Raw genomic sequence first — 15,286 nt, 5'->3', positions numbered from 1 at the left:
AAGGCAGGGGTGCCTGCATTAAATACAGTCCCATTAAATATATATATATATATATATATATATATATCAAAAAGCAAAGCTTCATTGGGCCATTTTATATAAGGGACACCATTTTACTCCGCCATTGTATATATTGGGACTTGTGCATCTGTGCTTTTTGCTATCCTCAGGGAGCCCTGGAACCAAACCCCAACAAATGCAAAGGGCCCAATGTATTTATCTTTCCTTTATGTTCTAGTCACCCTGGCCCTCTCTAAAACCCCCAGAAAGAACAACCCCTCCGTCATGCTTCCTTGACCTCAGGTAAGGGATGCTTACAAATTCATGGTGGGAGGACACATATTTGAACCCGGGTTTCCCCCAGTCTTACTCCAGCACCAACCACTAAATCCCCAGTCACAAAAGTCCCCTATCTAGCCCATGTTCTTTCTCTATGTTCAGTGTCCTTTACCTACATAGGAGCCTGTTGCTTCACAAAGGAAGGAGACATGCTGGATTCCAAGGAAACATCTTATTTGAATTGCAAATGGACACAAAATTTCCTTGGCTTTGAGACTCTCCCAGTGACCTCATGGCTAAAGTCTGCAGATAGCCCTCCCTTCCATCTGAACTAAGACCAGAAACAGAAAATGCAGGCCTAGGACTAACATCTTCCATTTCGTTCTCCTGTTTGCCTGATGAAAAAGCAGCCAGTGTGACTTCGAAAAAGCTTGCGACATGTTAATTGTGCATTTTGGTTGGCCCAATAAAGGTATCATTGTTTGGATGTTATATCTATACCATGGTTTGGTTGGTGTGGAGAAAATAAGCTCTATAGGTGTTTTGCCAGCCTTTGGGAGAGAGGGACAGCATAGAAACCATATGGCATTTTCAGTCGAGTTACCTTTACAAGTGTTTATTTTACCTCCATAAAACCAGACCCCCATTTCATTGTGATCTGCATATTTATTTGCTCCTTTTTCCACATTTTTCCCCGCTATAAAAGTACTAGACTACAACCATAAAAACACGTGTGGTACATAATGACAGTTTAAACATACAAGACGCAATAAACGCACCGCCGTAGAAACAAAGGTTACAAAAGCACTTCATTATACGTCTTTTTGTCCGTCCCCCCCCAAACCTGGGGAGGGATCAAAATGGCCGCTGTAGGAACGGTGGTCTTGACAGATTCTCTGCTTTGGTTTATTTGGGACACAATGGGATCAAAAGCAGTCCGCTTTAAAGCTCTTTGGCATTCAGTGTCTCAAAATCTTATACTGTAATAAGCTTTTCAAAAACCATTCTTTCTCTGTGTTGTCTGTGCCTCCAAGTCACCTGTTGGCATATAGGGACTTTGTGGGTTTTAATAGGGTTTTCTCAGGCAAGGTATACTCAAGAAGTGGTTTGGCCAGTTCCTTTCTCTGAAATAAAGCCTACAGCACTGCCGATCTCCCATCCAAGGGTTAATCTGGACTCACCCTCTTTAGCTTCCAAGATCCAACAAGGTGCCTTTAGGACATTTCAGCCCATTTGCATCCTATTTATTGCCATCAAGTTAGTTTGGGGATCCTGCCCATAACCTCAATGATCGAAAGCCTTATTCAGATACAGTACTGCAAACTCAGGGCTGTGCTTTCCTTCATTTGGATAATGTATAATGCGTTCTTCCTCTTTTCTTAGCTTGCATCCTAGCCATGCACTTATCCTCTGCCCCAAGTCTTTTGAAATACCCGGGAACAGCAACACTTGATAAGTAAAGATTAGTATGTTCAAAAAGGCAAAAGAAATTGGTCGTTGTTACATACAAAGCTAGGTAAAAAGCGCCTTGTACCTGAATGTTGATGGCACAAAGCCTGTTTGTGGCTTAGAACTGGCACTAGATTTGAGCTAAATGCATTCTTGCCATCCAGACTCAGAAAACAGTTTGTGGGAGTTTATCACGCTGGGGCTGATTTCGGCATTAAAAAGAGATTAAAGCGCATTGGAAGCATCTCGCAAATACAGCAAAAATGGTGAGCGATTGTGTAAATGATAACACCTGCAATTGTGCAAATAAAGCGGTATCGGAAATGTACTGCTGCTGAAATCTCAAAAGTAAAAAGATGGGCATCAATGCTTCTTTGTGACCACTTTAATGGCGGGTTTTGTGCGACGTCATGTGAAATCATTTCAAATTTCGGGGGGATATTCATGGGATAAATTCCTGATCTTCGTGTGATAAGCTCCATGGTTGCATTAGTCCCATTTATTTCAACTGGGGTGAATTGAACCACGAAAGGTAGCAAAATGTCACTGTTTTCTCAACGACAGTTTTCCCCCCTCCAACTTCTGTTTAGCTAGAAGAATATCCCTAAAATCAGTATCTAACCTAAACTGAAATTTTATATTCTGGGGAAACCAAACGAAGCATTTAATTTGTCAAAATTAGGGCAATGGGCTCCAGCTGCAAAGTTACTGCTCACTGCAAAAAATAAAATAAACATTAAATTAAAAAAAACCTTTCTGAAAAACATGGCTACAAATCTAACACATTCGAAACTTGTCTACCAAAATCAGTGAGATTGAATTCCAAGTAAGCATTGTTTAGGATTGAAGATTAGAAGCAAGTTTTCTGCATAGAAGTACATCACATTGTTAAGGTTTCAGTGAAGAAAAATTACACTTTATGCCAAACTCGGGTTGCTTCTTGGCTGCTAGAAAACCTTAGAGGTCAAGCGTATTAAAAATTGGCTTTCTTTCCATATGTTTTCTGAAACTGTAGTTATCACACTTTCTTTAACTTTTGTTCAGACTTTTACCAAGGAAATGTCATGGAACCGAGCGAGAATCACAGCATTTACCGTCTTTTTACAAGAACGCCTGCCACAGAAGAGCGAATAAAGTGCATCCAATTTCACAATTAAACACAGGATGACGAGATCAACTTGGGACAAAAAAAAGTGTAACAAGCAAGACAGAAGATCGAGAAAACCACAATAACAGTTTTGGCAGAATGGGAACGAGATTGGCGTTGTTTCCCTACACTCACCCACATTACATAGAAATGTAAGAGATCCATTCTCTACTCACAAAGATACACACGAAAAACCTCTAAGACCCAACGAAGCAGTCTAACGTAACCCACGTATCAGATTTACAAGAGCCTTGCATCCCTTCCTACCTTCAGTATACTGCTACCTATTGTGTGAAACAGAATTAAGACTCCAGGAAGATTGGTTTTAGCACGCAAGTCAGTGTCATACCCAGAGGACTTTACAACCGTTGTTGCATTACAACGCGACAACAAAGTACTTGTGAGACAATGGACATTACAACGAACTTGTGAGACAGTGGCAAGCCAACCAGAAAGAGGACAGAATCTAATGCGCTCAAGGCAAATTGGTTATGATCACCAGTAATGCTCCTTACTTTGCTGGTCAATAGGCATTTCAGTTCCCCAAAGTGTGAGGTATCCATTTAAAACTCAGCTAAACCCGGCTTGCAAGGTTGAACACTTTGGAAAGCTCTTTCTCACTTTCCAGGCTGAACCCTTTCCAATATTTACTCTGGACCAATTTTTAATAAGTGATTCAACTGCTGGAGAGATCTCCAAAAACAGAGAAAAAGAAGGAACTCCCCCCAAAAAAACTCTTCCTATGATCTCCCAAAAGCTGTACAGATGTGTTATTAAGAAATACAGCCGGCCCTCCATATCCGTAAATTCTTTATCCAGGGATTCAACTATCCGCAGCTTGAAAATATTCCAAACATATATAGATTCCAAAAAACAAACTTGTTAATATCCCAAGATGAGCAGGAGATGGTTGGAAATGCAGCTTCTGTTCACCCTGGATGCAAAATTCCTTGGAAAGGTATAGCGCACAGCACTAAAAAAGTTGAAAAGACATGTCAGGATTACGAAAGATATGTCCCAGGAAAACTGAATGTTGATATTATTCATGTTTTCAAAGGAAAAAAAAAAACATTTCACAATCTCGATAAATATGCAGCGTCCATCTGCAAGACACCAAAATTGGTCACAGGAAAAAATTATTCACGTTACCCCACCCTGCTTTTGCTATTACATAAGTGCTTCTCGGTGCAGACCCCGCTTATCGTCAGGATCCGGGTCGGGATCGTCGTCTTCCGGGGGGTCATTTTCGTCCCCAGATTCCACATAGATGGGCCAGTCATTGTCCGGCTCGCTCTTCTCCTGGCCTTCGGAGGAAGGCTCCATCAAACTGAGGTTAATGGGCATCGAATCCTCATGTGTGGTTGTAACGCACGTGCAGCTGTCGCACAAACCAAAACGCCGCAAGCCTTGCGACAGGCTGCTTGTAAACGTTCTCCTGCAACCTTTGCAGATGATGGGCTTGTTTGACCGGTGGACCTGAAAGATGAAACAGAGCAGGAAGGTGAGTGGATCAGACCATCTTTGGAAGTTGGTATCCTCCCTAAACACGATAGGTCATGTGGTCCTCACACACCTGGATGCCATCCGAAGTAGTCTGTAATGTATCATCGTCATGGAGCAGAGGCAGTTCCTCTTACTCCTCCATTTTACAAAAACCTCCCTACTAAGCCTACTAAGAGTCACTCCTCACTGCTCCTCACTGTTTACAATCCTAGAATCCTAGAGTTAGAAGAGACCTGGACGGCCAGCAAGTCCAACCTGCCATGCAGGAATGCACAGTCCAAGCACTCTCTATGACAGTTGGCTATCTAGCCTCTGTTTCAAAACCTCCAAAGAAAGAGACTCCACCATAATCTTCCACTGTCAAACAGCTGTTACTGTCAGGAAATCCTTTCTAATGTTGACACAGATTCTCTTTTCCCATAGTTTGCATAAATTGTTCCGTGTCCTATTGTCTTGAACAGCAGAAAACAAGCTTGCTCCATCCTCAATAGCCTCTTCAAATATTTAAACAGAGCTCTCATATCACCTCTTAACCTTCTCTTCTCCAGGCTAAACATACCCAAATCCCTCAGTCTCTCCTCACAGGGCTTCTTGGTGTCCAGATCCTTCACCATTTTAGTCACTCTCCTTTGGACATGCTCCAGTTTCTCAATGTTCTTTTTGAATTGGAGTACCCAGAATTGGACGCAATATTCCAGGTGAAGCCTGACCAAAGCAGAATAGAGTGGCACTATGACTTCTCCCAATCTAGACACTATACTTCTATTCATACTGTATTGTTTTGTTTTAAATCAGTGAATGCTCAGGCCTAGACAGACCAAGCCAACAATAGAAACACACACCAGCTCATGGCCCAACCTTCCTCTGCCTTACACTCAAAGCATGACTCCGGAGGTGCTCCTGCCGCGTAAAGCGCTTGCCGCAGATCTCACAGGGATACGGTCTCTCGCCCGTGTGTGAACGGATGTGTCGCTTCAAGATTCCTTTCTGCTTGGCTGTGTAAGGGCAGAATGGGCATTTGTGCAGCTTGATGGGCACGACGAGCACATCACCTAAGGAAACAAAAGCATTATGGAGGATGTAACCTGATGTGTTTCAAACAAAGTTTTACCTAGCTTGGGTAGACTGGGCGAATTCTTTCAGCAGTGAGCTTGTACTACCCGAAGGTTGAGAAAACGCTCAGCTTCCAGACTGGAAGTGACGCGGTCCAGTTGACCAGCTCAGCATTTTATCAACACGTTCTGCTAAGTGTGTTGGTCAAACTTATATCTGCCAGGCTGAAAACTGTACCACTCCTGTCTGTAGCTGGGTGTGGGGAAAGGCGCGGAGAAATCACATTTATGAATGCCAAAAGTAGAAAAACAGGTAGCAGGAAGGGCTGCAACCTGATAGTCAGGCTTTTTACTACAAGAAATTTTTCACCACTATTACCCCTCCGCATGTAAATCTACAAAACTTCTTGCTTGCTTTCTAATTTGTTTGCCTGCTGACAACAAACTAACGCAAGTCACTTGTGGCACATCATAGCCCAACTAGCCATTTTTAAAAACTTGCTTTCGGTTTACAGATATGCTCCATGCCTGAAGTTCTTGCCCTTGCTGAGATAAAATGGCTGTTTTGATCTTGCCGTAAGTGTTGGATATTTTTACCAAAAGGCAGTTATCTGCACAAAGTCTTAAAGGGCCGCACTTGAGGTTCTGCCTGCAAACTGCATACGTGAATGAGCCTATTGAAAAGATAATGTATTTTTAAAAAGCACTTTTTAACAAGCATGATGCTGGCATCCCTGAAGGCCTTAGTGGAAGAGATGCTCCAAACTAACCATGATTGTGATGGCTATGAAAAAAAAATGGGAAAAGTGGGGAAAGAGCAAGCACCAGCATTTAGATCTTAAATGGCAGACTTGTTTCAAGGCTGGAAATGTCTTTTCCAGAAGTTGAATATCTTGTAATTAAATCCAGAATTGTTTTGGCTTTGTCACAACAAAACGCAGCTGTACACCAAATAGATTTCATATAGACAACTACCCATTGCAACATGGGCATCGCACCTACTTTCCGTCACTCTCTCCTCACCTGTATCCTCTCCATACCAGTCGTTGTGAATGTCCATCATGGAGCTCATGGGCACGCCAGTGTCTTCCGGCCTCCCCTCAAAGCCACGGACAAAATGGTGGACCACGTCGTCCTTCCTCTGCGCGGCACTGTTGCGCAGCAAGGCTTCCAGGAACTGCTTCATGTGATAGTTGTTGCACGCCAGGTCCATGGCTTGACCGCTGTGAAGCCCCTCTTCTAACTGCTCAATGGTCAGCGGAGCCGGGTATTGCTGGAGCTGCTCGCCCACCTCCACTTCCACTTCGTCGGCGTCGAATTCTACTTTGGGCTCAACCACTTTGGGCAGCGAGGAGTTTGTGTTGTCAGGAGAGTCACTGCTCACCGGGTCCCCCACCACAAGTTCGACAGAGTGGCAACTGCTGCACTCCCCGCAAGGTGGGTCTCTTTGACAATCCGGGATCCTTTCCTTCTCTTGCAAAGATGAAACTGATGCTGAGCACTGGCTCTTAGTTGCATACGATGTGCCTTCTCTGGCAGAACTAGAACTCCCACTGTCAGCCTGGTAAAAGGCAGCCTCTCGCTCTATTTTCCTGCAGATATCCAATGACGACCGGATATACGTCTTGCAGAAGTTGACAACGTCCGTCATCTGCAGGTAACTGGCTGCGGACATGACCTCGATCACGTTCTCCCCGCAGAGATCCAGCTTGCCAGAATAAAGGAAGTCCAAGATAATAGAGAAGGCTTCCGATGTAACAATGTCTAAGGAAGCGGTGCTGTGCCGGCCGCTGTCTTGGATGTAGTGGATCAAGAGCGCTCTGAAATAGCCGCTGTTGGCAAAGAGGATGTTCTTGTGGGCTTTAAAAATCCTCCCTTCAACAATGATGCTGCAGTCGCAGAAGAAGTCCCTCTTCCGTTGCTCGTTCAGCTCTCCCAAAAGCTTGGTGTAGTAAGATTGCATCTCCATTGCTTCTGCTCCTACTTCTCAACTCTGCAAGGAAAAACAGGGAGAGAAATCAGGACAGAAATCTTTTTCCTCTTTGTATTTCCTAGCCGCAACACAAGGGCAGCTGAACCCTGAGTATTTCAAAGATATAGCTGTGTTAGGTCTGTGGAATCTGTATGGAGAGAGATCTTGAATGAAAGAAAGAAACTGGTGGCATGAGCATTCGTAGACTCAGTCTACTTCCCCAGATGCATTTAGTTAAATGCTCAGATCAATGCCAGGATGGCCCCTGCTTATGAGTTTCCGAGATCAGACAGGTGCCTAGGGTATTTAGGCCTTTTGTGTATGGGAGAGGGTCAAAACGTGGAAATAACTAGTTAGAGATAGCTAGTTCCTTGCAGTAAATTCCTTTTTTGCAGTAGCTAAGGTGTAGGTGACTACTGTAACATGGAATAATTTAATTCCTTTTACAGCATCATCGTTAACATTTTAGCTACCTTTACAGTTTGGGGTGGTGAGCTCAACACACGGTGGAAAAATACTCCATGGTTCAAGTGCCAACTTGCGCTCTGCTGAGGGTGCCAAGGTGATGATAAGGTGGATGTGTGAGTTTTGTACCAGCATTTGTGTAGCGTTCAGATTTCTTACATTTAAAAAGTACCTATAATTATACTATGACCTCCTCAATAGAGTCCATCCATCCAGCTTTCAAAAATAACCAAGGATGGGGAGGAAAGCCGAAGAGGTGAGGATTGTGCTTCTCAGTCTGCCCTCCTCCTCCTCCTCCTCCTCCTCCAGTGCAAAGCCAACATGACGCAAGGTGACCCTTCTCTGCGAGGGCTTTAGGACCTAAGCAGAATCCCCTTCTCTTTCCACCATGTGGTTTTTGTAGCATAACCCTCCAGGGGAAAGCCAGCTTCGAGTCCAAGGAACAAAGAATTGTCAGGACAGCCAGCAGGGAATGCACAGACACAAACACACGCCCAAAAATAAAAACAAAACCCTTGTGCATCCTCTCTCTTTTTCCTTGCAATCCTTACCTTTTTCCGCCCTCAAATTCTGAGCCTCATTGTCTTTAGCCTTTTCGACCAGTTGCCTCTTGTCTGCAGCTCCTTCTTCAGCTCCCCTGACTTCATCTCACTTTCCACTTTGTTTTTGCCAAAGTATTCCACTTATTTTCCCACCAATTAATGGCAAACAGGAGACACAACGCCCTCGACGCAGAAGGATAAACGGCAGAAAGGGACTGGAGTTCAACAGTGCCAGTCACTTTCTCTTAGTTACCAAATACTGTATCACAACAGGAGGATCTTCCTTTCTTTGTCATTACTGCAATAAAGATGACTGAACCACAGTGGTGCCATTGCACCCATTTAGCAGGCAAGACAACTGAGGCATGGATATAAAGAGTATGGATATATTTATTTGTATCCCACTTCTCTCAAAAAATTGGGCGGCATTTACACTGTAGAAAGAATATAGTTTGACCCCATTTTAACTGCTATGGTTCAATGCTAGAAAATTGTGGGAACCGGAGTTTATTGTGGCACCAGAGCTCTCTGAAAGAGAAGACTAAATGTCTCACAAAACTACAGTTCCCAGAATTTCATAGCACTGAGCCATGGGAGTTAATGCAGCGTCAAAGTGGATTATTTCTGCAATGTGAATGAAGCCTTCAGAGCCCAGACCAGCTCATACATACAATGTAATGCACTGAAGGGCTATATTTATTTATCTGTTGTATTTATCTATACAATTTCAGATCATGATTTCTCTTCCTGAGAGCTTAGAGGTTTGGTTTTACTCACAAGCAGCAAGATATATAGCATCGCTCCTTGCACTGTACTTGTTGGTCTGGAGCTGTAATAGCACACAGGACAATTGATTTCTCAAAAAGTCTGAGTGTGTGTAGTATGTATAAAATTTGAAGATATCTACATGAGACGACAGCTCCGACAATCCAGCCGGCCAGACATTTCAAGCCTTGCTAGCTTTCATCCCTTTACTATGAAGAGCAAACAGTGAGGTGTTCCCACCTTTACAAAACTGCAAACATGTCTGCAGACAAACACAGTTTGCACATTTTGAAAAAATAAAGCAAGGGTTGTTGTGCCTTGAAGTCGTTTTCGGCTTACGGCGACCCTAAGCTGAGCCTATCTTGGGGTTTTCTTGGCAAGATTTGTTCAAAGGAGATTTGCCATTGCCTTGAGGCTGTGACCTACTCACAGCGGGTTTCATGACTGAGAATGGAATCAGACCTTCAAGTTTCCAGAGTTGTAGTCCAACACTCAAACCACCCAAAAGCAAAATGCCTTTACGCACATGTTAAGACATAACTAGATAATAAATTTATCATTGAAATGGATTGTATATTTATAATGATTCTAGAAGAGGTAACCGAAGTGATGGGAAATGTTTGCACATGACTTTCCTCACCTCCATATCTTGCACATGCAAAGTGCATTTCCCTTTCCAAACAGTAGCCACAACTTATTCCCATACCTTTCTATGGGGCACATTTTCATCTCGGGAACCCAAAGCTTTAGAGCATCCTTCTCTAGGGTGAACCTACAAGAATCACTTACCAAAGCTCCCGCTTTAAGGCAAATGAAGACCCTGTTCTCTGCAGGTTGTGAATTGTTCCAGTGCCTATAAGTAATGGAAATGGTGCTTCTGACCTTGTGCAGATTGCTCTTTCTCAGGGATGAACCTCAATCCATCTTCAAATATTTGGGGTGAGGAGCCGGCTCTTCAAAGCCATGGATAGAAAGACTCAAGCCCCTGCATCCCCTTTTTTTAACCAGAGGGTCCCTTGGCTTCGCTCCCATCTCTTCCCATTACTTCTTCATTGGCATTCAAGGCATCTATTTCAACACCAAGCCATGCATGGTGTAGTGATCTGAGCATTGGACTAGGACACTGGGAGACCAGAGTTGGAATCCTGCTTGACCATAAAACGCACTAGGAGACCTTGCACAAATCACACTCTCTCAGTCTCAAGGGAAGGCAATCTTGTGAGCCACCTTTCTGGGAGAAAGGCGGCATAAAAATGAAATGAAATGACTAGCTGGGGTTGCCATCAGTTGGAAATGACTTGAAGGTATGCAACCCACAGAGACACAATGAAAAGCGTACAAAAGTGATACATTAAAACAGAATGACATACATCAATGGGGTCACCGTAAGTTGCAAAATGACCTGAAAGCATGCAACACACACAATCAAAAGCATACAAAAATGATGGGTTAAAATAGAGTGAGATACATAAATAGGGTCGCCATAAGTTGCAAAATGACTTGAAGGCATACAGAAGTGATACATTAAAATAGAAGGAGATAAATAAATAGGGTCGCCATAAGTGGGAAATGAAGGCATGCAACACACACAATTAAAAGCACACAAAAGTCATGCATCAATATAAAGTGAGATAAATAGGGCCACCATAAGTTGCAAAATGAAGGCATGCAACACACACAATTAAAACCATACAAAAGTGATGCACTAAAATAGAGTGAGATAAATCAATAGGGTTGCCACAAGTTGCAAAATGACTTGAAGGCACACAACACATACAATACAACACACACAATTAAAAGCATTACAAAAGCAATGCATCAAAACAGAACGAAAGGATTCCAATATTGAAAGAGATTGCTCCTTCAAACAGATGCTTTTAAAAGGAGAGATTGCTCATGATGAACCTGGACCAGAAACACTGAAGCTTCTGCATCCCTTTTTTGTTTCATTCGTTTGAAAGTGATGGACGAAAGCCATGGCAGGCAGAGGAGCAAACCAGTCTGGATGGGCTGGGTCAGTTGGCAGCCCCATCAGTTGGCAACTCCATCCATCCATCTACATCCCTGCATCCCTCCCTGCATCCTCCCTTCTTAGGCTCAATGGAAAAGGGGGCAAAAAGAGGAAACAGGGACCACCTTGGTCTCTGGGTCTCCAAAGGAGAGGGCAACCCAGCTTGGCAGTGTCCCTCTTTGCCCACCCCTGTGCCACCCAGCCAAGCCTTCTCTCCCTCCTTGCTGCTGGTCATGCCATCCCAGCCACTGCATCTCCCATCCTCCCCAGGCTCACCTTTGGACCTTCCAAGGCTCTGCCTAGCCTGAGACTGGCACAGGAGCTGTCCAGGTGCCAGCCACCAAGCCCAGCAGCATCCAAAGCAGGAGGCAGCAGACCCATCCCAGCCAGTTTGCAGGAGCCTGGGGGGGGGGGGGGGATTTGCAAACCCCTCCTCCAGAGCCTGCGCCTTGGCACAAAGAAGGGCTTATGGGAGATGTAGTTCCCTTGGCCAGAGCTGGCCTGGAAAGGGGAGGGAGAAGATGATGGGTTTGGTAGTGGGTGAGGCAGGCTGGCAAGGCATGGTGCCCAATGGGAGGGACAGTCTCTCTCTCTCTCTCTGTGGGTTGAAAACCAGAAAGCATCCAGGGACAGCTGTGTTGCAAAAGCACAAAATGCACAAAATGCATATTGCAAGCTTTTGAAGCTCCACCGACTTCTTCTTCTTCACCAGGCAAAGATGTATTGTTTTGTATTGTATACTGTGAACCTAATTATTATTGGTTAAGGTGAACCTTAATATTATACGTATTAAAAATGTAATTTTTTCCTAGTTTTTTTTAATATGTTTATTAAAAATTAATAAAAATCCATAGGTTGAAACCACGCACATCTAGTTTTCCCTGAATTTCAGGTCTTTGCCCTATGTTTCGGGTCCGTGGCCTTTTATTTGTGTATTGGATTTTATTATTGTATTGTATTTTATGGTGATTGTAAGCCGTCTTGATCTTACGGGAAGAGGTGGGATATAAATAAATATATTATTATTATTATTATTATTATTATTATTATTATTAATTATTATGTGGTGCAAGTGTCTCTGCCCGCCTTGGCAAGTCCATGCTTCTGCTTCTCTCTGTCTTGTGTTTTTTCCTAGGGAAAGATGCAGATTCCTTGCCTGCCTTTTCTAGCATTCTCCCCAACCCTGCCTCCTTTTAGCCCTGGTCCGGAGGGAATTTCCAGAGGAAGTACGCTTGGCTGAGAAAATAGGCAGCGAATTCACGCCACCTGCTTCCAATCAGGATCTGGCTCCAAGACAGCTTCACAGGAGCCACTGGGTCCGGCTGTGCCATGCGCCCCTGTGCAAGAAACATGGGACGTTATCACACAGGAGGAATTTCTCCTCATTTCGAATGAAAAGAAAGTGGGGCCAGAACGCATTCATGTGAATTCGCTAGTTCAGCGAATTTATGTGAATTTGAATTGCGTTCGAGCTGACTTCCCATTGCCTGAAAATAGCTTGCCATTGCCCAAAATTGTGTGTGATCACCTCTCACGCAATAACGGCAGTAACTGACGTCCCATTGCCTGAAATTGCGTGTGGTAGTCTATCACACAATAACGTTAAACCCCATGATTGCGTTCGGATTGCCATTGGATTTTACTTCCAGTTTCCCTTGTCTGATAAACTCCATGCTTTATCAGCATGTCTTCCCCTCATCTATCCAATAAAACAAATCTACCATCAGCACTTGTATCTTCTTTCCGTCTCGAGGATGGAGATGGCTCTGCACATTTTTTTTGTGTTCACATTATTATTATCTCTTTTGCTGGTTGAACACATACATATATACTTGGCCCAGTTGGCACTGCTTTATACTTTGTATTTTTATATTCAAACATAAATATATCCATATCGGGGATGGAGCAAGCTTGTTTTCTGTTGCTCTAGAGAACAGGACCCAATGGAACAATGGATGCAAAGTACAGGAAAAGAGGTTCCAGCTCAACATTAGGAGGAACCTCCTGACAGTAAGGGCTGTTTGACAATGGAAGATGCTGCTTCCTTGGAAAGTGGTGGAGTCTCCTTCTTTGGAGGTTTCCAAACAGCGGCTGGATGGCCATCTTTTTGGGGTGCTTTTGCTACTGTGTTCCTGCATGGCAGAATGGGGTTGGGACTGGATGGTCCTTAGGACAGGGACGTAGCCAAGGGGGGGATCTTGGGGTCCGTACCCCCCCTTCCATTAGAAAAATGAATGGTGTGTGCTGCTGCGCCACTGCACCCAAGCCCCATTATAATGGTGGCACTTAGTCTGGACCCCCCCCCTTCCTAAAATCCTGGCTACGTCCCTGCTTAGGATCTCTTCCAACCAACCCTGTGAGGAAGGCCAGGCTGAAAGAGCGACTGATCCAAAGCCACTCAATTACTTTAATGGCTCCTTGTGGGCTGGAACGTGCATCTTCCAAATCCCAGTCTTCATGCTCAAAGCCAGAGGTGAGAACCACACAGCCCTCCTCTGCATGTTGGTGGATTGCAACTCCTAGCATCCCTCACAAGTGGAGACTTGCAGTTTGACAGCATATGGAGGGTCACACATTCCTGTCCCTGTTGCAACCGCTTCACCACATTGTCTTTCATCGTTCTGTGAGCCTGAGCATCTCATGAAACCAAGCCAAGGTGGCTGCAAACCAGAAGCCAAATGGAGCAGCTGGGAGAGAGCGCTGAGAAGCTCCTCTGGGACTTTTGCCTCTTGGATCCCACCTGGGTCTGCTGTGTTTCTTGGCTGGATTCCACATCAAGAGACAGAAAGAAAGAGAGAGAGAGCGAGAGAGAGAGGCGCCTTTGGGACAAAGAGGTTCTGCAAAGGAATACTGGGAAATAAACCGGGGTGTGTGTTTGGGTTTTTTTTTGGTGGTCACTGGGGTGGTGAACTTAAGATGCACTATCAACGGCATCAGAGCCACAGCTCTGGAGGGTAGAATTGTATAATTGTAGAGTTGGAAGAGACCGCAAGGGCCATCCAGTCCAACCCCATTCTGCCATGCAGGAACTCTCAATCTAAGCATCCCCATTCAGAGATGGCCATCCAGCCTTGGCTTAAAGACCTCCAAAGAAGGAGACTCCACCATCCTCCATTGAAGGAGTTTGTTCCACTGTCAAACAGACCTTACTCTCAGGAAGTTCCTCCTAATGTTGAGGTGGAATCTCTTTTCCTGTAGCTTGTATCCATTGTTCCGCATTCTAGTCTCTGGAGCAGCAGAAAACAAACTTGCTCCCTCCTCAATAGGACACCCTTTCAACTATTCATCATTACTATCAAGAAGTTCTTCCTCCTAATGTTTAAATGGAATCTCTTTTCCTGTAGTTTGCATCCATCGTTCCATGTTCTAGTCTCTGGAGTAGCAGGAAAAAAGTTTGCTCCATCCTCAATGCGAATAATATTTATATTTATAGAATAATATTTATATTTATATTTGGATATATAAAATTTAAAAAACAAGTATAAAGCAGTGCCACTTGGGCTAAATAAATAAATGCTTAAGAAGTCCTAGCATTGCACACAAATTTACTGGGGTCTATCCTATCCTGTGCATATCAACTAACAACAATAACAATATAATAATAATAATAATAATAATAATAAAGTGAAAGTTGGTTTCAGATTATTATTTTTCACTTTGTATAATAATAATAATAATAATAATAATTTATTTGTATATTTTATTTATTTATTTATGTTTTTTTAAAAAATGTTTGTAATTTTTTAAAAATATTTTTTACTATTTTAATGGTTGGGTTTTAATTGTTGGATTTTAATTGTGTTCTATATATGTTTTGTTAAACGACTTGGGTCCCACTTTGGGAGAAAGGCGGGATAATAAAGAAATAATAATAAAATAAAACAAATAATAAATAAACAACAGGCAAAGAATAAATAAATAAATAAATATTTGAATATTAAATTTGAATATTAAAAAATAAAAAGAATTAAAAGAATTAAAAAGGGTCCTAGCATTTGCACACAAATCTATTTTCTCTGTATGCAAAACAGCTTGCAGAGCTTTTCGGCCCTCGCCGCTTGCCGTAGCCATAGTCAACCAGCCTGGGCTATAGAGATAAAT

General features: G+C 43.3%; 1 protein-coding gene across 2 annotated transcripts; it reads right to left on the bottom strand.

Annotated features, from left to right (window-relative positions):
• Window positions 1-2,175: 2,175 nt before the first annotated feature.
• ZBTB8B (zinc finger and BTB domain containing 8B) lies at window positions 2,176-11,515 on the bottom strand. 2 transcript variants are annotated; one of them, XM_042438928.1, is made up of 4 exons: window positions 11,462-11,515; window positions 6,454-7,423; window positions 5,252-5,430; window positions 2,176-4,351 (listed from the first exon to the last, which is right to left on the bottom strand). In XM_042438928.1, the coding sequence occupies exons 2-4, from the start codon at window positions 7,397-7,399 to the stop codon at window positions 4,043-4,045; spliced, it is 1,434 nt and encodes a 477-aa protein (XP_042294862.1). In that variant the 5' UTR covers window positions 7,400-7,423; window positions 11,462-11,515; the 3' UTR covers window positions 2,176-4,042. The 2 variants fall into 2 exon arrangements, with proteins under 2 accessions (XP_042294862.1, XP_042294864.1); XM_042438930.1 differs by lacking the exon at window positions 11,462-11,515 and adding an exon at window positions 8,419-8,596.
• Window positions 11,516-15,286: the final 3,771 nt, after the last annotated feature.

This window comes from Sceloporus undulatus, chromosome 9 (genome assembly GCF_019175285.1).
Source record: "Sceloporus undulatus isolate JIND9_A2432 ecotype Alabama chromosome 9, SceUnd_v1.1, whole genome shotgun sequence".
NCBI lineage: Eukaryota > Metazoa > Chordata > Lepidosauria > Squamata > Phrynosomatidae > Sceloporus > Sceloporus undulatus.
The sequence above is the reverse complement of the archived record's forward strand: the minus strand, read 5'-3'. Positions and strand labels throughout refer to the sequence as shown.

Excerpts from the sequence above, each read along its gene's own strand:
- ZBTB8B (XM_042438928.1), bottom strand. The coding sequence starts at position 7,399 with ATGGAGATGCAATCTTACTACACCAAGCTTTTGGGAGAGCTGAACGAG. Across the intron at positions 5,431-6,453 it reads CTGGTATGGAGAGGATACAG|GTGATGTGCTCGTCGTGCCC; the intron begins GTGAGGAGAGAG and ends TTGTTTCCTTAG. Across the intron at positions 4,352-5,251 it reads TCCGGAGTCATGCTTTGAGT|GTCCACCGGTCAAACAAGCC; the intron begins GTAAGGCAGAGG and ends TTCATCTTTCAG.